At 32.7% G+C, this 22,762-nt stretch overlaps 1 protein-coding gene across 5 annotated transcripts in view; it reads right to left on the bottom strand.

Moving 5' to 3' along the window:
- Nucleotides 1–18,160: 18,160 nt before the first annotated feature.
- Lpin (phosphatidate phosphatase LPIN) overlaps nucleotides 18,161–22,762 on the bottom strand; it is a 71,844-nt gene continuing 67,242 nt past the window's right edge. For 4 of the 5 annotated variants that reach the window (XM_017613956.1, XM_017613964.1, XM_017613948.1 and 1 more), the window contains one exon: nucleotides 21,622–22,557. In XM_017613956.1, the coding sequence (XP_017469445.1) occupies nucleotides 22,221–22,557 (337 nt within the window). In that variant the 3' untranslated portion in view covers nucleotides 21,622–22,220. Of the gene's footprint in view, nucleotides 19,184–21,621; nucleotides 22,558–22,762 lie in introns of those variants that run through there. The other variant, XM_017613971.1, reaches the window with a different exon arrangement.

The raw sequence follows: 22,762 nt of genomic DNA, 5'->3' as shown, positions 1-22,762 counted from the left end.
AAATAGTACATACAAACGTACTTATTTTTGCATGTGTATTCGCACAGTTACTAATCGCGACCGAAAACACACAAATTGCCCTGTTAATACAAAACATTCTCAACTTAATCGCACATTCCCTACATACAACCTGACTGTTCTGGATTTAATGGCTGTCACTTAGTACAATATAGAGTAGTCTAAAGTGGTTGCGACGCGCATAGATAGATTCCCATCAGGCAGACATACCAGTAGACAGTCGTTGATCTCGTCACGTCGTAATGATGACGATGGGTCACATTCACGAAATTTGGAAAATTTTCAATTTGCAACCAGGCTTAATTGCTGAATGTACATACATTCATACCTATATTAATATATATGTACATACATGCGGTGCGTATGTAAGTTTGAAAGGCAGTACACTGCATACATAGATATGTATGTAAGTTGGTTTGTGTATGCACATACATATGTACATATGTATGTATATTCACGAAGCGATAGTCCAAATAACTAATTGCAATATGTTTTTTTTTGTTTACTTTACAGTGGCGAAAAAATATTTTGTTAAAATTTTTCTTTTTGTGTGGGGAAAAATGCGTGACAACATCAGCGAAAAAAATTCTCAAACATCAACGGGACTTTTTACCGACTTCACACATGTACGTTACTAAAATTTAATGGCCTAAGACCGAGAATTCAATTCTGCTTAAAAATTTGGAAATTTTGTTGAAACTTTGTTTATTTTTCCTAATTTTTGTACAAGGTTTGCTAAAATATCGCACCCTATTTTTCTCCACCCCTGTATATATGTATGTATGTATGTAATTGGAAATATAGCAGTCTGTTGTTGCCAGCAAGTATGTACTTGTTCTATAGAATATATTTGTACGTACCCAATTTGCCAAACGACGTCGTTTCCGACTTGGTCTGGTGTGCTTTTCATCCGACGGCGAGTTCGCCGGCGATGTTCGGCAACGATGAAAAGCCTAATTTATCGGCAGTCCGCAAAAACGATTCGCCGGCGAACTGCAAAAAAATATGTATTAGCGGAAAACCCGACAACCCTAACGGAGATATCAACCGATCTGGGCGGGGTTGTTGTAGCCGCTACAACAACAACAACAACAACATGTATTAGCGAACTGCAAAACGATGCTCAAAATTTTTTAACAAAATCATACAAATCCAATTTCAAATTGTGTACAATATTAAAAAATAAAAATAAATCAAGCATTCCTAAAAATTTCAAACTTTCCAATCTGAATTTAAATACAAAATATAAAGCAGTTTTATAACGCATTAAATTTTAGTGTAATAGGGTACAAATTTTGAATGAAAAAAATTAATTCTTTGATATCGTTACGAGTTCACGCAGACGTAGAGATGCAAACGATGCGTCGATATTTTTGAAACATCGATAATATCAGTTCAAAATTCAATATTTGCCATCGATGTTTACAATTGCCTAAAATCGCTAAATTGACGATAAATCGATGCCAGTTTCAACGATGTTTTAACATCGACTTAAGTGTGACTCAGACTTGAATTCAACTTACCCATCATGCTCCTAAAATTTTCTGACTGGCCATTTTTATTCTATTTATATGAAGAAACACCTTAAAAATTTTTCTCCAACCTTGGAGAAATTCATAGTTCTCTCAAGTTGATATCCAAAATCATTCTCCAACTCATCTATAGCCGACGCGCAGATACGTAAAAAGTGATAGAAACGAATTTTAATTATCAAGAAAAAACCTTAAGATATATAAAGAGCAAAATTACCAACAAAAAGTAAATAATCTTCGAAATATCTTCAAATAATCTTGAAAGAAAACGAAACGCTAAGTGAATCAAGTGGCAAAATTATTGTCGGACTGTATACTAAGAAGTGAAATATTATAATACGATATTGATTAACTACATAATGCAAAAGGAGTAATAAAATGAAAAATTAATATTTAAATTCATCCATGTATGTCGTTTCAATCAAAAAGGTATAAGGTATTTTACTATTTCAATTTCAGTATTTCAATGATATGTTTGAGACCAATTGGAGAATTCAATTGGAGTTCAAGTTGACAACTAGGATTTTCTCAACTTAAGAAACAGTCCTTTTTTCATACAAAGAAAAATGCCCTTTTTGTTGAGAACGCTATGATCCTCCACTTGAGGTACTGTTGAGCAACAACGTTGGAGATTTGAGAAATACCTTAGTTCTCAACTTAACCTCAAGTTGAGCTCAAATCTAAATGTTTATTGGGTATTTTTCTAATTTAATTACCGAGAGTTGAAATTGAAAAGTTTTAATGTGACTACAACCTAACAAATTGTGAAACATCGGAAACCATCAATATATCGATGTTTTTCTGGCGATGTATTTTAGCATCGATGTTAATTTTTCCGATGCATCGAAACATCGATGTATCGATGTTATCCTACAAAATTTGCATCCCTACCCAAACGACTTCACCAAACTTCGATTCGAACTCGTCCCCGCTCTGTGGCAAATTGGGTATGTATGTACATATACATACATACATTATACATATGTACATATTTTTTTTTTTTATTGCTGTGGGGTATGATTTCTCACGAAAATTACCTCATTTGCTAATCAGTACAAATTTTTTAATTAGCTAATCCTCGTAGTTGGTTCATTTTTAAATGATGCATTAAACTCGGTTCAAAAATTAATTTTGGGTCTGGTTTTCTGTTATACCGCCACAACACAGTTGTTCAAATATGATTAGGAATTGCATAAAAAATATCGCTAAGCTTAGTAGTAGAGGTCGTTGTGTAGGATGTAGAGAGTTGAAAAAAGCTCTGCAGAAAAATGCTGGGGGCAGCGTAACCGGATTTGGATTGATGGGAGTTAGTTTTTTGAAACGCGGCTGAAGGCCACCAACGCGGAAAATACTGTGGACATAATTGTATGGTCACGATGTATTTACAGAAAATTTCAAAGTACGAAGTTCTGAGAGAATACTCTCCATTTTTAATCTTCAAGATTCTAGATTTATAATGACATATGTAGACATACACCTCGCTGCGGATTAGCTCCCCTCCCTTCTGTTCCGGGCTGGCAATACCTGGAACAGATTAAGTCGTCACCTAAATGCATGCTCAGGTCTTAGGTAAGACAAGCAGTGAGCCACACGATTTGCAGACCCATGTTGCTCAAGCCAAACAGCAACTATTAGCTCCACGGCCAACCGTAATTCACGCAATGCTCCGTTGCCTCCAACCTACCAAGTAGCCTCCACGATAGACATGTTAAAAGTAGGAATGAAGATTTCAAAACAAAAACAAATAGGGTTATATTATTTCGGTTTAGAACAATCTGGGGGGTGAGAGCATACAAATTCCGACTTTACTTATTCACATTTTTGGACCACCCTAATGCACATATACATATGAATTTTTATATCGTATAAACAACTGATAAATTTATACTACTTTTGTGTATACAACAATTGTTTCGTATAAAAACAGCAGTATCCATCCGTACTGCAAAAGAAGTATAGATGCGAGCGTTAAGTATGGAGGACTGCATACTTTTTTACAACCCCCTCACTATAAGATTCAAATGAAAGGGCTTCAAAAGAAAGATAATGTACTAAAATCTAGGGACGGCAATCTAAATAATGATTATTTATAAAATTCAAAAGGCCATACAGACGCAACTTACTGTAATTTTGACCTGACAATTTTGAGACCTATTCCTTTTATAAGGGTGTCACTACCTCTGAAAAGGATACATCGGAAATCACGCGGGTATAGCTTTTGAGTTTTTTGAATTATCATTATTTCTAAGTGAAAAAAATAAGACTTAATAATAATTATTATTTTTGATCGAAAAAATAAACGACTTTAATTCTTAAATACAAATTGAAGAGTACCCTTAATTTCTGCATGATCCATTGATGGGATTTAAACTTAATTAGTATGGGACCACCTGTGAGGTACCACCTTTCCTTTAATCATAGAAATCGGCCAACGTGGTCCAAAGTTATGCAGTAAAATACACAAAAAAGTTAATACAAAAAATATTCCGACGAATTGATAACACCCTCCTTTTTTGAAGTCGGTTAAAAGTGTGTCGGAAGGATAGATGCATTCTTAAACCTACTTGAGAAAACGGCCCTTAGTATATTATCTTGCTTTTTCATAGAACCTTGTAACGCAACATTGTTTTGCATGCATTTTTAATGAGACGTATTCAAGAAACTGAGAGTGGGTGCATCTTTTTGACTGAACGATTTTAGAGATTTAAAATATTTTTTTTGAATATTTAAAAATAGGGAGAATTTTCTAGACCAGATAGAGGTTATTGAATATTATAAGCCTTCGATACATACATACATATCTTCTAAAATGTCTGTAATGAAAAGTTTCACTCTGCATACATTCAAATGTACTCATGCGATATTCGTACATATGTACATACATAAATACGAGCATAAAAGTCTTTCATTCGCGTATGAAACTTTGCGTGTTGGTCACTGCAGACTCGGTCAAACAAATGAGCAGACAATGCCCCCAGTGATTCGACGGGCATCTTTTAGCCATGATTGTATGTACTACATATGTGTGTATGTTTTTAAGCGATACTTGTTATTAAATTAAAACATGTACTTATGCAAATACATACAGTATTGGCCAATGAAATAGCACCCCCATTTCAAATTGATATTGTTTGCCACCCATATTTATTTATTTATTTTTAGGAATTTTCACAGTTTATTCTATAACAAAACTTATATAAACCCAGGGCTTAAAGTTTTTAAACGACTACAAAAAACCGCGATAAATTTCCACCTAAATTTTAAACTTTTTTCTCAGAAATGTTAGAGTTTTTTCGAGTGCATAGTTTTATAGCCCATTCAATTTCAGTATGATAATATGCCGGTTTCAAGTGGCAAAAATTACCGTTGATTTTTTAGATTTTTTTCGCCGAAGGTGTTGCGAGTTTTTTCCTTATAAAAATGAATTGTGTTTATTCGTTATATGGAAGCAAATGGGACAAAAAAGTGAAACTTGCACATTATCAGACTGAAATTGAATGGGCTATAAAACTGCGTACTCGAAAAATTCCAACACTTCTGAGAAAAAAGTTTGAAATTTGGGTAAAAATTTGTTGCGTTTTTTTGTAGCCTTTTAAAAAGCTTTAAAGTTGGTTTTATATTGGTTTTGTTAAAGAATGAACTCTATTTTAATTGAAAATTCATAAAAATAAATAATTACACATAAGTGGCGAAACAAGAGCACTTTGAAAGGGGGGCGCTATATCTATGTCCAATACTGTATATGTACGTATGCATTATTTACAGTAGACATACATACATACATACATATGTACATGTACTTAAATGTACAATACTTAGCAAAAAATACATATGCACGTATGTATGTATCTATGTATGTACATTGGGGTGCATTGTTTCGCGACTCTTTTTTTCACTCCCACCTCGAAATTTGGGGGAAATACCTAAAAAATATCCCTGAAAATTTGAGCCCTTAATATTAACTGCTCGACTAATACTATGTTCACGTTGAGCCATAAACTCGAGTTTATCGTTTTGTCTTTATGAAAAACTGTCAAGTGATCTCATTGGGGTGTTTAAGAAACTTAGAGATTAATTTGACATTTGTTTGTTTACTTTTTCTTATTCGAATTTAGCCTGTTCCCATACTCCAGGATTTAGACAGAAATAGTCCAAAGTAGCCGTGGTGTAGAATACCAACCGTTTAGCTATAAAAAAAGCAAAATTGTCGCTCGATAGAACTATTCATGCTGATTTCAACCATATCAAGATCATTCGGCACAAATAAAAAACAAAACCAATAAAATAGGTTAAAGTTTAACTTTTCTATTTTTTTAAAAATTCAACTTTAAAACTCCAAATAATGTTGCTGTTTAAGTGTTTGTATGGTAAACTCCGTGTTTAAGAGCAGAGTTTAATGTTAAACTCCAAAATGGCCCATAAACTCGAGTTTATGGCTCAACGTGAACACAGTATAAGGTAGGTGAAACTCTCGTTTTTTGCTCCTAACTCCTAAATAACAATTGCTACAGAAAAACTCTGCCTCTGAGCTAGGGTTGCCAATATTTTCTAAGAAATTTATAGTAATTTTTCAAAAAAATCTGTATTTTTTTAAAACAAGTAAAAATGCTTTTTAAGTGTACATCTTTCGTTCTTATGCATTTCCTCTATAAAAAAATTATATTTCTTTAAAAGTAGCATATGCTTTATCGCAATCAATATTTAAATTAATATAAATCAAAAGTTCATTTTTTATTAGTGAGATAGTCGCTTTATTTCTCTCATCTCACCATTTCACAATCTCAATAGAAAAAACTCTTTCTTAAGCGAAATAATTTTAAGTAAATTTGATAAATCTTTCTAAGGGCCAAATTCACAGTCCGTAGTTAACACAGAATCGACAGTTAACTACAGATTTTTCTACTGAAAACTGTCGATTCTGAGTTAACTACGCCCTGTGAATTTGGCCCTAAGTATTTTTAAAAATGTTGCCATTTTTCATCTGTGGACCCTTTGTTTTAAGGTATATTTCTTTTAATATTGTTCTTTCAGTATACATACATGTCATCCATTTTAAAACATTTCTTTCTTGAAAATTACTGAAATATACTTATATTTATAACTGAAGAAATATAGTATTTTTGCCTACTATATTTTTTTCCAACAGTATATAGTACGCAGACCTAAAAAATAGTACAATACTATATATTATAGTACGGTTGGCAACCCTACTCTGAGCTGTAAAATTTTGAGGAAAAAAATCAAACCTTATGTGGATTTTAAACGGTAAATCTTTGCACGCCATTAAGACTCAGTTCGCCGACATTAAAAAAATAATAACTATTTTATTTTCTTACCAGAAAAATAAAATACTTGTAAAGCGGTTTTGTGAAATGTGGTGAGAGATTTTTTTAAAATCGTCAACGTGCCGTTATTTCAGATACCTTTTAAGGTTTTGTTGAAGCGATCATTCGTATTATCTACTATGTATGTACATATATACAATGTATGTACATTAGGTTGGTCAAAAATGTGTAAAGGTTAAGTCGGAATTTTTATGATCTCGCCCTTAAGGTTGTTCTATACCGAAAAAATATAACCCTAATTTTTTATTTCGAAATCAAACAATATTTAGAGGTCGCTCCACTTGTCGTAGAAATGGTATAGAATTCTTTAAAACCAATATTTTTCGATCGGAAAACTCTGTTTATCTTCAGGAGACTCCCAATAATAATACCAAATTATTCATTTAACCATTTTTTCATAAAAACTATATTTTATAGGTCCGCCAAAACCTCCAGAAAATGCCAAAAAATGCAATGGGGGATAAAAAAATCTTTAGGATTAAAAAATGGTTAAGTAAACAATTGGGTATTGTTATTGGAAGTCTCCTGAAGAGAACCAGAGCTTTCCGATCGAAAAATATTGATTTTCAAGAATTCCATACTATTTCTATGAAAAGTGGTTTTTTTTTCGCATAAAATACATGGAAAACTTTGAGCGCTTTGAGCAACAGCTAAATATTTTTTGATTTTACAATAAAAAATAGGCGTATATTTTCATTAATTATAGAATAATCCTAGGGGGTGTGAGCTAGAGCTGTCAAACTATCGATAGCCATCGATAGTTGCGATAGAGATAGCTTAAACTATCGATATATCGTCGATAGTATCGAAATCCACACTGATCTATCTAAGCCTGTACTGGCTAAACTATTTTTAACATATAATTCATAGAATCAAGAGCCGCAAATTTAGTACACTTTATATTTATATTAAGAGTTCTAAAAAGCGCTTTATGTATGTATACAGAGTCAATTAGTCAAAAAGAAAATTTATATTTTCATTTATAATACGAATTTTTTTTGAAACAATTCTTATTTAGATCATGTTTTTTTTTTATTAATTTCACATGGTTATACTTTTAAAAATTCAAGTGCATATTAATTTTAACCTTTCGCAGTGGTAAAAAACACGTTGGACATAGGCGATGATGATTGTATTGCTTTTATAAGTAATAAATAGCATTTTTTGTTTATTATATATTATTTTCTATAGTTGTAACGGAAATTTAAATATCTAGCCTAGAACTCCAAATATCACTAGTGCCATTCTGCGAACCTTTTCAAAAAAATTTGAGTTCGCGAAAAGGTTAAAGCAATTCTTAAAAGATCACTCGACGACCCAAAAATTTTTGTTAATACATATCTGTGGTGATCTCCGAAATGGCAGCTAAATTTTCAACCATTTGTTTGTGTTTTCCACAATTTTTCATAAAAAATGGCCTCAAGTACAATAAAATTTTTTTAATAGTATTATATTAAATGTAATTGGATTTTAAATTATTTCTTTCGTTTGAGAATTATTACTTACTTTCAAAACCCACACCTTGGGGAACGATTGTCTTCTTCACAGAAAATTTGAAATATGGCGTCCTCCAAAGGCTTAACTTCTTACATAGCCTAGAGTTGGAGTGATTACAATTAGGGTTAAGCACAATAGATATTCTTAGGGCGAAGCGCGAGTAACCCCGACGTTATAATAATAATAATAATATATACGTGTAAGGAGACAAACATTTGTGTAAGTCCGTACATTAAAATTAATATTTATACGTAGTTAATTTGTTTTCGTTGTACTAGCTGGGTTTTAGATTTACTAAATGTTGTGTTATCAACATTTTTGATAAACTTGACATTGAAAAAACCAAATTAAAAACTTAAAAAATTTTTGGTAGTTTTTGGGTGGCCTTGGTAGGAAAAAAAATTTGTCCGTGGCAACACTGATTATGACACTCTTGCAACAAATAAGCGGTATGTACTAATTTAACAAACTTTTACGCCAGTTTAAGGACAATCGTTCATAGCAATACTATTCAATGCAGAAAGAGCGACATTTCTGCGTTGATGAAAAGTAAAGCAGCAGAAGCCCTCACACCTTACCGCCAATGTAAATGTAATGCACACTTCAATAGAAAAAGAGTCGAGAGCGGAATCAAATGCCATTACTTGTCATCGAGTGAGGCATCGACGCGGAATGCATTCCATACGCTGCTGGGACATTTATACATACATACATATGTATGTACATAGTTAGTTTGAGTGGTGCAGATTTCGTGAAATTATTTCTTGAGCTCAAATAATTCAATTAATTTGATTAACGCACATCTGAATAGAGTGGTGGTGGTACTTTTCCACATGATTTGCAATTCAAGCCAAGCAAAGTATGTAGATTGTGGATGTGTCAGATCATGCTTTCCACAATACAAATTTAACGCATTAATAAATGAAACACATTTGTTGTTGGTAAGATTAAATTGCAATGTTTGTGGTTACGTTGTGCTATTCTAAACTAAATAAGTATCCAGCAATTGAGTCTTTGCACTTGGAAGCGAAAACATCTGGGGTATTGTGTACTGTTACTGCCTCCAATTGTTCCTTACTAATTGCATCGCAAATAAGTTGGGTGCCAGTCAGGAGCGGCGGATCTACGGGGGGCGGCAATCGGGCTTTCAACAGAAGCAGTATTTTGATATGAAGAAAAATGGTTTTTCATTTCACGGAAAAATGTTCCCATTGAGCCACAATTACCATTCGACCCTAAAAAAATTGGTTAAAGATAGTGTTCTTCGAAAAAACATACAAAACGACTGGGTTTATTAAAAAAAAATTGTATTTTTTTTTGTAAAATATGATAATAGATTTTGAGGCGAAACAAGATTCCACTGTTCAAAAATCGAAAAAATTTGAACTCCTTAATTTATAAAATGCATTATTTATGGCATCTTTTTATTTGCATGCAGCTGTGCATCCTTCACACAATTTTCTATCCCTCGAACATCAAGTGCGTTTTAGTGCAAATCAAGACCTTTAATTTGAGCCAAGTTAGCCCTTTTAAATTTGAAACAGCCCTTCGAGACTCCAACAATTTTAACCTAATTTTAAAAATTTCTGCTGTTTGTTTGGAAAAAGAAAACATTTTCAACTGAAAGAGTGATTGTAGCAAAAATTGAAATTGGACGCTTTTATTAAATTTGTCAAAAGCTAAACATTTTCTGTCCGATTTGGCCGTTCTAATGCTTCATATCTTCGTTATTCAATTGTCCTCCGTCATGGCTTTTTAACAATCTTTTTTTCTTACTAAGTTTTTTAACTAAAAGGAATGAATATAAAAATGAACAATTTTCGAAAAAGCTTGAAAATTTCCTTATCTTTAGAATTTAGTAAAAAGTACTATTCCGATTGACACAAAAAATATATCAAAGCAATGAGGCTTAATATATCTTCCGAAAGGTATGCAAAGAAGATTAGTTGTATTCGCTTTTCTAGAATTCTAACGATTTTTTGGCGAAATAAATGAGACTTATTTTAATGTTTAGCGACCCTAAATAAGTCTAAAAAAATACTTTTAAGCGAAGTCCTATTTTCGTGTAAACTAGTGTAATTAATGAATTCGTAATGTATTTATGTACATACATACAGTCACTCACAGAAGTATTCGTAATTTAGTTTTTTCACAATATTCCAAATGTTTTCCATCATAAATCTTTTTCGTTAATTTTCATTTAAAATATAGCTCATTCTATAACAAAAACCATATAAAACATTTTTGCAAACTTTGTACAAAATTCGTAAAAATGAATAAAAACTTAAAAAAATGTCCATCAAAATTTTTATTCAGGGTCTTTAGAAAAATCTTCGGTATCCAGTGTAGTGCGTTCAATTTTAGTATAATAAAGTGGAAGTTTCAAGTAATTGAAAATTACCGTTGATTTTTGAGATTTTTTTGTCGAGGGTGTTGCGCATTTGTTTCCATATAAGGCATGAACAAAATCTATTTTTATATGGAAGAAAATGCGCAACACCTTCGACAAAAAAAAAATTCTAAAAAATCAGCAGTAATTTTTAGCTATTTGAAACTTGCACTTTATTCTATTCAAATTGAACGGGCTACACTGGATACCGAAGATTTTTCTAAAGACCCTGAATAAAAATTTTGATGGACATTTTTTTAAGTTTTTATTCATTTTTACGAATTTTGTACAAAGTTTGCAAAAATGTTTTATATGGTTTTTGTTATAGAATGAGCTATATTTTAAATGAAAATTAACGAAAAAGATTTATGATGGAAAACATTTGGAATATTGTGAAAAAACTAAATTACGAATACTTCTGTGAGTGACTGTATGTGTTTTTTATGTTTTCTTTTTTCGAGTACTAAGCTCAGAATGTTTGTTTAGAATAAAAACTGTATATGCCTGTGTACTTAAACAAATACAATTTTGGAAATTAATTTTAAAATAAATAAATAAAAATGTTTAATCGATTAGTAATGAAACTAGCCCTTTTCTTAGCTCTAATTTTTTTATTTAGCCCTTTCTAGCCTTTTTTTCTAGAGATTCTGGCTCTAAATGGATATTTATTTCTGGTAAAACTGATGAAGATGTATGGAGTTGCGCACACTACACCATCTTAATCGCTCCGACTAATTAGTTGTGGTGAAATCGAAAGCCCAACTAAATCGGCTGCCGATAAAGTCTGTGGTATGCGCTGGATCTAAAAAATTTTAATTCAGAAATTTGCCACCGCTTTTTCGTTTATATGATTTTGTATTCATGTATTGTGAAACGATTTTTCGTCATCCCTTGTCAAATTTGGTTTGGAGAAAAACCGGTTTCGGCGTTGTGCCATCTTCAGTGTCATGTTTCGTTCTGAATAGTTCGTGTTTCCTTCCGCTTTTTATGTGTTCGTGTTACTAACTGTCATTAGGTCATGCGTGCCGTTATTTTTATTTTCTTGGTTTTCGTGATTGCGCCTGTTTATGTTCCGTTATTTAGCAGGTTGGTGGTTCTAGGTTGCTTGTATGTGCCGCCAGATAGAAATCCGTTATTTTCATTTTCTTGGTTTCTGCGGCGTGGGTCTGTATTTTCGAGCATCTTGAGTGGTTCGAATATTAGGAGTGTTCGCTATGCAAAAAATTTGTACAAGTTGGTACCAATTGTTACCAAATCGTGTTCGTTTTGCCAAAAACCCAGTAAAACTTGCAAGGAGAGAGCACAATTTTGACACTTCATTTGGAGTGGAAGTTGCAAATTCGTGCTGGGAAAATTTTTGCCAGTAAGAATTTGCAAGCAGGATTGTGGCACACGGTTGCATTTTTGTCAACATTAATTTGAATCAAAATGTTCGTTAAATTTAAAAATGAACTATCTTGTTGCGATTTACTAATGAAAGAAGTATGTAAATATTCGTTTATTCAATTAATTTAATTAATTCCAACCATTTGAAAGGTACTCGGCTGAATAAGCTGTATTCATAATCGGAACGCAGTCGACACCCTTGTCGATATAGGAAATCCGACAGTGACTTCCACAAAGAAATTGAAGCATATGATAAGGAAAGTCAGAATAAGAAGAAATATAGGTATAGGTCCTGTTTTGGTTTCCACCTGAAATAATTAAAAAAATTTATTAAGCTCGAAATGCAACCGTGGACGCCGGCTGGCAGTGAAGCTTGCAAATGTTTGCTAATTCCTGTTCGCGCAAAACTTAGTAAGTTTCTCTCTTTGGGAGAGTAAGGTACCTTATTCTCTGAATTTTGTTACTGGCTAATTCTTACTGGCAGTTCCATAGCGAACACTCCGATTACCTCGAATACGGTGTTTGTTTGTTCGTTCATAATTCTCCCTTGAAATGTTCCCTGCTTGTATGTATGTATATCTCCATGTTCTCCAATATGTTCAAACGCCGTCCTTTATGCTGTACGTGAAGGAGTTTGGCTGCCTTATTAATTTAATATATGGCAGCAATTCTACATAGGAATTGGATAGTAGCATCAATAGAACTATTTACTGTAAACTCTTTAAATTTGAAGAAATTTTTGTTCTTCATTCGGTGGCGTTAATAATGATCCAGTTGGATGGTGAGTCAGTGAAACTGGGCTCGAGTCGTAACCTCCGTTCACGGATCGAAAACCATACGAAAGAAAATTACGTGATAAGTCAGTCGAATAAGCTGAATGGGATAAAGAGTACGTTCACGTATGTCATAAATCGAAAAATGTGTTTTACGTAACGAGTAATACGATATCGTATGTGATGATTCGAGCCCTGTATAATTTGTATAGTATAGCATAACAAAATAGGTGAGTATCGTTGGTCTACAGAAATTTAATATAGATTAAAGAGACGAAATTCTCTTACTTGTCGACATTCGCGGAGAAACGTATGTAGATATTTTGCCAAGTTTATGTAAAGTACAGTGCGCAATAGTTCCAGGTCAACGAATGTATTTAAGCACTGACCTACACAACACAACACAATCATGGTGCCTCCGAATGAGTCACCAGCTGTAAATGACATAACATAAAAGAAGGGCTCGAATCGTAATATCCGTTCAGGGATCGAAAACCACACGAAAGAAAATTACACGATTCGTATAAGCTGAGTGGGATAAAAAGTACGTTCACGTATATCATAATGTGAAATATGTGCTTTTAGGTGACGAGTAACACGATATCGTATGTGACGATTCGACAAGTCCAGCTCAAAGTGAACCATCCATTCTCGAGTTATGCGCTTTCTGGCGCACTCAACTTTGGTATATCATATACATACAAATATTTATTTTTAATAACAATCTTTGCACGATTCATTAAAATTAGAAAAAAAAACGACTTACAAAGTCTTTAATAACAACAAACGAAATGAATCGTGCTAAGAAGGAGGTATGTATGTACGTACAAAAACTAAACACAAAACGAATGACTGGAACAAATAAAAAAAAAACTTAAAAATGTTTCTTATTTGAAATTATTAATGCATATTATTATATGTTATCTATTTTACAGATAAAAAATATGGAGGAAAAGGAGAACGCAAAAGCTTTCAAAGCGTTTATTGTAGCATACCTTCTGCGTTTCACGCGCTTTGTTGTCAAAGTGTGAACTGTCAAGCAAAGCGAGGAAAGTTGTATGTGAATGGCCCTTAAGGCCTCGCCAGATAGAAAAATCTTTTCTGCGTCACAGGGATGCTTCTGACTGACAAGACGCATAGCACATGGCGGGACGGCACAATGAAAACGTTGCCGCAAACAAACCGGCTCGATTTGATTGGCCAAAAGTCAGCTGTTTCGAATTCGTTTCATGCATTGATGTGTTGCAGCATTTATGCGCGTCAAAAGTAGGCAGTCGGGCGAATTTCATCCGTTGCGGCAATGTATGCGTACATTGTACTAAACCACAACAGATATGATTGTTGATGGGCAATTGGGATTTGTTTTGTATGGTTTATTTTCGTACTCTGTATCCAATACGATGATCTGCGTTATCCGTTGCCGTCATATATATGTATGTGTATGTATGTGTAATACTTCTATTGGCAGACAGTAGGAAGTATATACATCCGCTGAAAAGGAAGGCACGAACCTTATCACAAAGCTTGCACCGATGACTTTTAGGGAAACTATTTTTGTTTATTTAATATTTATTTTTTAATTAATTTTTTATTTTTTATTTTAACCGCTCCTGGATGACTGGATTCGAGTGGAGAAAAATAAAATTTGCTTATCATCAATCGATGCGGAACGGCTCATAAATAGGTATATTATCCAAGCGAAATTACAAATTAAAAAAGTCAAGTTGTTTTATAATTATTTTTATTTCCATTATTTTGTTGGCAATATTGGACATGCTTTTTTTTAGTTTCCCATCGTTTTATAATTAATTTTATAATATTCGGCCATCATACATACATACATATGTGTGTATGCAGTTCTTCTTATGTGTTTGTGCTATAATATAAAGCTGATAATTTAAATTTTAAATTTCTAAAGAAGCGATAGTCAAAGCTTTTAAACAAAAATTTTAATTCTAAGTTTTGAAAGAGCAGTGAAGTAATCACGTGCGTACGGATTATCTTTCACACATCTGCGGCAAGCACTGTCATAAAGTTTATTATAAAACACATCGCACACTTTTTTGCAAAAGAGGTACAACTTAAAAATGAAATCGAAAATATAATTTATTGTGAATAGTACAGATTTAACGCAATTATCGAAATATTTTTTTCGAGTTGTGCCTCTTTTCAAGTGGGTGTGGGATATGTATGTAAATACAAGAATACAAACATTCATATGTTTAAATAATACAGTGTATTAGAGACACTATAATTCCGTACGGTACATTGTAACGATGACTGGAATAAATGTGCTAAAATAACAATTCAATGTAATTTGAAGCTTAATTGAAAACTTTCCGAAAAATACTTTAAGAAGAAAATCTGTACTTATTACATACAAATACACAATATTTATCTGTGTATACAACTAAACGAATGTCGATGAATGTTATGTAATACAAGAGTTGCTCTTTTCAATATATCACATTAACAAAAATTCATTAAATAACTAAAAAAATAATAGATCTAGTGAATAATAGTGTTTTCGGCATGAGGACAGTATGTTTTATTTAATTTAAATCAATTTAACTAATAGCTAATTGCTAATTGTTTCCTTAAAAATTATCACAATTTCGTTTTTTAGAAGAACGCATAATCAAGCCATGAAAACTTTAACCTATGTATAAACCGGCGTCAAGCAATTAGTTTTGAAGATCGACATGAATGTACATATATGTACTCTTGCTTATAGGGATGTATGTTTATATGTACTATGTACATTGGGATGGTCCTTAAATGTAGGAAGAAAATTTTGACATCACATTTCCCAAGCCTCAACCGCCCCCTGTGCAACACGCCTTAACGGTGTCCAATCGGGACCAAAATTTATATGTGATATCTGTGACCGTGGTATTATCGATTGAGGGTGTGAGACTGAAAAAAATCGTTCATTTGATTTTGTAAGGACCACCCTAATGTACATAGATGAATATGTACATATATGTTTCTGCTTTTGCTAATTACAATACCGCCATAGAAGTATGTAAATCATAAACTCAATGAATTTTAATTCGACAGTGAATATTTGCATTTTTCTTTTAATTTCAGTTGAACTTAAAATTATTGTAATCTATTTAATTAAGTAAAAACAAATATAGAATTTAAAACTAATAGGAATAAAAAAGTAGCTTAAAATGGTTTACTAAAACAAACTGTACAAGTATCTATGCAAAATGTAGTAGATGTAGAATAATGTAGCCATAAGGAAACCCAGTTGTTTTTCNCAACTATTCCAGCTTTGGAAGACAACATTTCCGAAGAAATTCGGGCTATTCCGGCCGAAATGCTCGAAAAAGTTGCCCAAAATTGGACTTTCCGAATGGACCACCTAAGACGCAGCCGCGGTCAACATTTAAATGAAATTATCTTCAAAAAGTAAATGTCATGGACCAATCTAACGTTTCAAATAAAGAACCGATGAGATTTTGCAAATTTTATGCGTTTTTTTTAAAAAAAAAGGTATCAAGCTCTTAAAAAATCACCCGTTATAATGGATATTCCATTAGAAAAAAGAAAAACACCTACATGTTTTCTGGACAATGAAAGAACTTCGAATTGAACACCGCCGGCTGGTTCAATAGTTCTCATTCTAAAAAATAAGTATAAGTTGTATTTTAAATTCAGAGGGTTGTTGTGTTGCAAGGAGCGTTAGTTGATAAAAAACATTTATAATTTAACTCGAGAAATACATGTCAATATCCATATATATAAGTTGTGGTTTAAAGATCTTTGCTTACATTCGTGGTAGTACGCACATCAAACCACTCAGCCAGAGCGGCCGCCTAGAATTAACTATATTTGTATAAAAAAAATAATAATTAAAAAGAAAAGGAAATTAAATTGTCAAAACTTTTCATTACGTCGCGCTGCTATTTTCGTGAACAATGCTGTAGTATATAGAGCGGACTTGCATTTGATAATGCACATTAGATTGGTCTTTCCTTGTATGAAGTAAAATAAAAGTGTTCCAATTCTCGGACTCGCCGCCGCTTAGAAACATTCAATATATTACGAAAACAATGAAATACAAAGTTTTACCGAAACTAGAAACGAATCGAAGAACTGTACCCGGATCGATTTTTACAACAACCAGTTTGATGGAATTTTGCCAAGCAACGTGGTAGAAAAGTAATACAAGCTACAAAAATTTTCTGCAATAACGACATAATTCGAAAAAGTCCAACTCTTGCTACTGTTAAGTGGCTCATGTCTCTAACCTTGTCCTTATCCATGTCTAACCCTTACCGAAGTAAGTAGGAAGGATTACTACAGTAATTAAAGATAAGATATGGATTAGATAAGGATTAGAGACCTGAGCCACATAACAGTAGTAAGAGTTTTTATTTTTTGAATTTTGAGTTGTTACGTTATTGCAGAGGACCGTCGACATGTATGAGTGTAAGTTACTAAAGTAAAAAATAAAAAAAATTAAAATATTTTTGCAAATTCTAATTTATGAGTTTCTTAATTCATGTACACATACTATCAGCCCGATTCTGTGCACTTGATAAATTCAAAATTTTTATTATTTGTAAATTTTTATTAGATATTTATCAAGAATTGGCATTCTAGCACAGAAATCAAAAGCTCTTTTATTATCAAGATTAAAAATGCTATTGACAAGCGTTTACAAATTGCGATTTCATGTGCAAATATAAACTTTGTACATAAGTGTGTACGTATATTAAAAAATTGGTTTCTATCATTTGAAAACTACATACATATGTATGTGTGGTCATTTGAACCTGCGACACACAGAATTACTATAGTCGACATCTCTACCTACTCGGCTACGGTAGTTAAAGCTTTTTTGCTTTTAAATTCATACATATTTTGCATATGCGACTATGAGATCAGTTCACCTCAAGTTGAAATCGTAGAGCTTTTTATTTAAATAAATATTGAAACAAAATACGAGGAGCTTTTACTTGATAAAAATCTTGATAACATCTTACAAATAATTTACCAAGAAAACACAGAACGGTATGTATGTACGTAAAGGATTTTAGTATTTTTTCAAACAGTCACACAAAACTTTAGTTCACCAGAAATCGTCTTCATACGCATATTCGTAGGGCTACATATGTATGTATGTACAGTTATGTGTAAAATATTAAGACCGTAAAAAAGTTCTTTGATTATTGACTGCTGTAACTCATTACAAGTTGTTGTACTTAACGGACAGCTTAAAATGTCAAAATTATATGTAAATTATTCTGAATTTAGAAAATGCATGAAACAAAATTTAAATTAATATTGTATCAGGATTTTGCTTGTAGGTCTTAATAAATATTCTACACATGACTGTATATACCTAAGCAACTGAAGTTTATAAAGAAAAAGTATTGCAGTTATTCAAATCGGTTACCATATTACATTTTTATTTACGAGGCGCTCAAGGCTTTTCGTTATGTGTGTTATGTGTGTAAACCCAGTTTATAGCAAAATAAATTGGCTTATCTTGTAAGTTTCGCTGTGCAAAAGCTTTAAATTGAAGAACCAATTTTCGCGATATTTCAAGTAATAATTCTGCCATATTGCTTTATAAAATCTTCATGGAATTAAATTTTTCAATGCCTTTTCGAAAATTTCGCAGAATACCGTAGAAATCCGAAATCGAAATCCCTGGCGGCCTTTGAAGTAAAACTCGTTGGTTCTATTTGATTTCAAGTAAGTGCTTAAGCTACATTGGATGTTCTGAGTACGATTTTTATTTTGTACTAAACCAGTTGATCGTAAAGTAATTTTGTCGCCGCCGATTTTACGATGTCTGTAACTTCACTGTTACTCAAAGTCAAAATCAATTGCTAAGTGCGTACATAGATTGCTAAGCGTAAGCGCAACTACACAAATATTACTTATGCATAAATTCAAAAATAGTAGATAATTTTTTTACTCTAACGTTTTTGGTATGATTTTCAGTTATCAGATTATTTGTAAATATTATCTTATAGTCGTTTTTTTTTTTTCTTATGACATGGTTAATAATTTTCTGGAATGGTTGCTAATCCCTTTTGCAATACAACATTCACTTCACTGTTGTTAGTGGTATTTGTATCTGTACTCGCAGCATAATCAAGAGCTAAATCCAAATCTGGTATAGGATCACGCCAGTAGTTGAAGTTGGAGTATTCCACTGCCCCCTCATCGTCGCGTATAGGCGGAAATAGTTGATCAACAATGTATGTCATGCTGCAGTAGCTGTGAAACGAGAAAATAAAAGATAAAAAATTTTATTATTTTTTATTTTCTAAAAAAATTCGCCAAGGTTGACGAAAAATCCTATCCAAGTCAATTTTCATTGCACAACTATTTTTATGTGACCTTAGTCCGAGTTCGATAGCAATAATGGTCTATAAATACATGTACATAACTGTATTCTTAGCACATAAGGAACTACTCAACGTATTCACAACGGACAAAAAAGTTTTCATTGCGTCTGTAGAAAGGCAAAACAACGCCCGAAGCTATGCAAAGTCGTACGCAACTTGGACACGAAATCTCGCCACACTACATTCTAGCTTCTTCTCCTTTCCACTATGTATTTACTTCTATAATGCTTTCTTGCTGTTAGCAAAAAGTATGCAATAGTGTGAGTGTGTGGTTTGTGCATGATTTCAGAATAAATGGTGGCATACCTTTAGGCACATTTTTATAAACTTACTTAACCATATTTTACGTTAGTACTAATGATTGTCGATTCGACGAAGTCTTGTTAAAACCCTGTTGTTTTGCAACTAAAAGTATCTTAAAATTTGATATTTGAACTTAATAATAAAAAAACTTTAAGGTCCATAAAAACTCAAAAATATTTTGCCTTATCCTGATGAAACTCATGATAAGGCTGATTGTTTATTCAATATATTTTACATACACTTATATTATATGTATTTTATATAAGCGTATCAAAAATGGACCACATTTTCTATTGGACTTCTCAACCGAAGTCAATATAAGGCAAAAAGTAACACATTATATGCGTATTGGCATAATATAAAATGCAGCAAAACTTTTAATTATAAAGTAGTCAAGGCAAAAAAAAAACCACACTCCGATAGTCCAAACAAACATATTTTCTCAACATCAGAAGAGAAAGCGCTAACCTCACATAAAATGACCTCAATCACATCACGTAGCGAAGAGAAAACAAGTAAAGTGTGAGTGATAGTCGTCGAATCGACGAACTCTAGAGCATACAGCGACACCAAAACAAATTACATATCGAATTCTTCTTGTTGTTTTTTTCTTGACTTATTTATGATAAATGTTCCCATTTCTACTAAATTTATAAGACAAAATAACATCATATCGTCGGCAAGAGTGGAGGAAGTGGGCTGCTGGTTTGAAAACGCCCTGTCTCAGCAAGTGGTTGAAGAACGCCCTATCTCAGAATTAGGTTCGATACCGCGGTATCTCAGCCGCCACTTCGAAATGAATTTTTGAAAAAGTTCTGATACTTGCTATAAAAAAAAAATCTGGAAACTTTTTGAAAGAAATTTTAAACTCGCGCTTATATCACATTTCCACCAAAAGCTTAACTGTGGTAAGAGCTCAGGTAGGTTCCAGGAATTTTAGCAAGGGGGGGGGGGGGGAGCCGACAAAGTTCATTTCTTAATTTTTCTTTTTTACTTTCGTTTGTTTGTACCTAATATGAGTTGTAACCTCCGGTTTCCAATTTTTTCCGTTAAGTCATGTTTTCAAAAAAAGCATATCTACTATTCCTAGAAAAACTAGGAGAATCGACGAAAAAAGCAAATATAATTACAGCGGGAGCATTCTAGTTGGCCTTAACTCAAAAGCCAAAGAAAATCGTTTATCTCAATGACGAAATAAACGAGCAAATGATATCCGACTTGACTTGTTTAAAAAAAAAAGTTGATTTTTCTCTCTTTTAAAACTGTCATAACTCGCTTTGAAAATTGGGGGGAAAAATTATGTTGAAAAGAAAGAAAGTTTCCAATTTTCCCCCAAAAATGTCTTTGTCAATGTTTTTAGCAAATTGATTTTTTTCTGAAAAATTTAAGATATTTTTTTACTTAACAAATATTTGAGACAAAACTTGTATAACCTAAGAAGACATGCAAAAATGGCTTTTATGAATAGTGAAAAATTTCAAGCTTCTAAAAATTTTTTAAACAAAGCTAAGTAGGCCCTTCAAAAAGTCAGTTTTCACTGCTACACAGTGTTATTAAAAAGAAAAGATTTTGGGAAATATACATAAATATTGTGGGAAAAGTGGGTCCCAATCACCATTAAGTAAATTGCGGAACAAGAAAAGCAAAAAATATAATAATCTGGGTTTTATTCAATGTACTTTTTTTTAAAGTCATAATCATTTGTATATACACAAGTATGTAAATATGTTTGTAAATATAAAGGTATACAGGAAATGCATAACTACTAATGCACCACGATTTAGCAGGTAATAACATTGCACAATAATATCGATAACAATATTTTTTGTTTTTGTGAAATTACAAACAAAAATCCCAGTCCAGCTTGCGGATCAAAGCCAAAAACAAAACAGCGTTGTGATTTACACATACATATGTATGTAGATATGTAAGGCAATAATATGTATCAGCAAATTTGCCTTTTTTAAATACATACTACCAAAACAGTTTATCAAACAATTATAATTTGATTGAAGAAATATGTTGTAATATTACTTCACGTATTATTCAGTACTTCTCAACATAGTTTAGGTACATAGCGTAACGCTTAGGATGAGATGTGTTTATACATTTTCTTATGCCTATTTATTCTTTATCTTTTCGTTTTCAACGTGTTTCCACATGCGTACAATTGACTAGGCTTATTCTACATACGTATATGTCATTTATAACTATATAACTTGTCGTTAATTCGTACTCGTTTCTGCATATAAAATAAAATTGTTTAGCTAGCTTATCTAGATAAAACTGTCGACGAATACGCATACACATGTACATCTGTATACATCCGTATGTATGGCACCAGATGTCTCACAGCTACATGTATTTATAACTTAATCACGATTATCACAATCAACTTTCATTTGATCATTTTATGCTTACTTTCACCATAAACTCAAATTTAATTTACAACTGAACAGCCTACATAGGCATATATGAAGGTCAATAGAACGCTAGTTGCTAACAAACAGAATACTTATTAAAATTCCTTCAGGTAGTTGTATTCAGATTGGAAGACTCATTAGCTAGCCCCATAGGAGCCGGAAGGATAATCATTTTCTAGTTTAGTTGTTTGCCTCAACCGCTATGTGACTAGTCCCATCAGAGGAAGTCCGCTTGCCAACATCTAGTCTCATTATCAGACCACGTTCGTTTTTATCAGCTGTAGTGCGGTCGTTTTCGTTTGCGTAATCGAGATAGACATCATTATCTGCATCCACGTCAATGGCAGCATCACCAGCATCACTGACGCTTACATCTTCAATGCCGTCATCCGTTTCGCTGAATTTCAATTCATCTTCCTCTTCATCGTCGTCAAAAGTGTCAGTACGATACTCATAGATATTAAGATCCAACGGGGGGAAGTGCTCATCAACTTCGAGCGATTGATTGATGTAACCGCTATAAAAATTTTTCAGAGCGTTTCGAAAATATATTTTAGCAAATTGTGCTTTTTTTTGATATTTTGTGTTTTTTTTTTCGTTTTCACTTTTACAAATGGATGCTCAAATCGTTTAGAAGTGAAACTAATTTTAGTATCATACAAGTGCATTGGCGAATATATGAACATACATACAAATTTCGAGTTTGTTTGTGTACGAGGAGC

The sequence above is a fragment of the Rhagoletis zephyria genome, unplaced genomic scaffold (genome assembly GCF_001687245.7).
Source record: "Rhagoletis zephyria isolate East Lansing unplaced genomic scaffold, Rhagoletis_zephyria_1.1 Rzeph_scaffold_00018, whole genome shotgun sequence".
Lineage (NCBI taxonomy): Eukaryota > Metazoa > Arthropoda > Insecta > Diptera > Tephritidae > Rhagoletis > Rhagoletis zephyria.
Note: the sequence above shows the minus strand (reverse complement) of the source record. Positions and strands in the feature narration are given on the sequence as shown.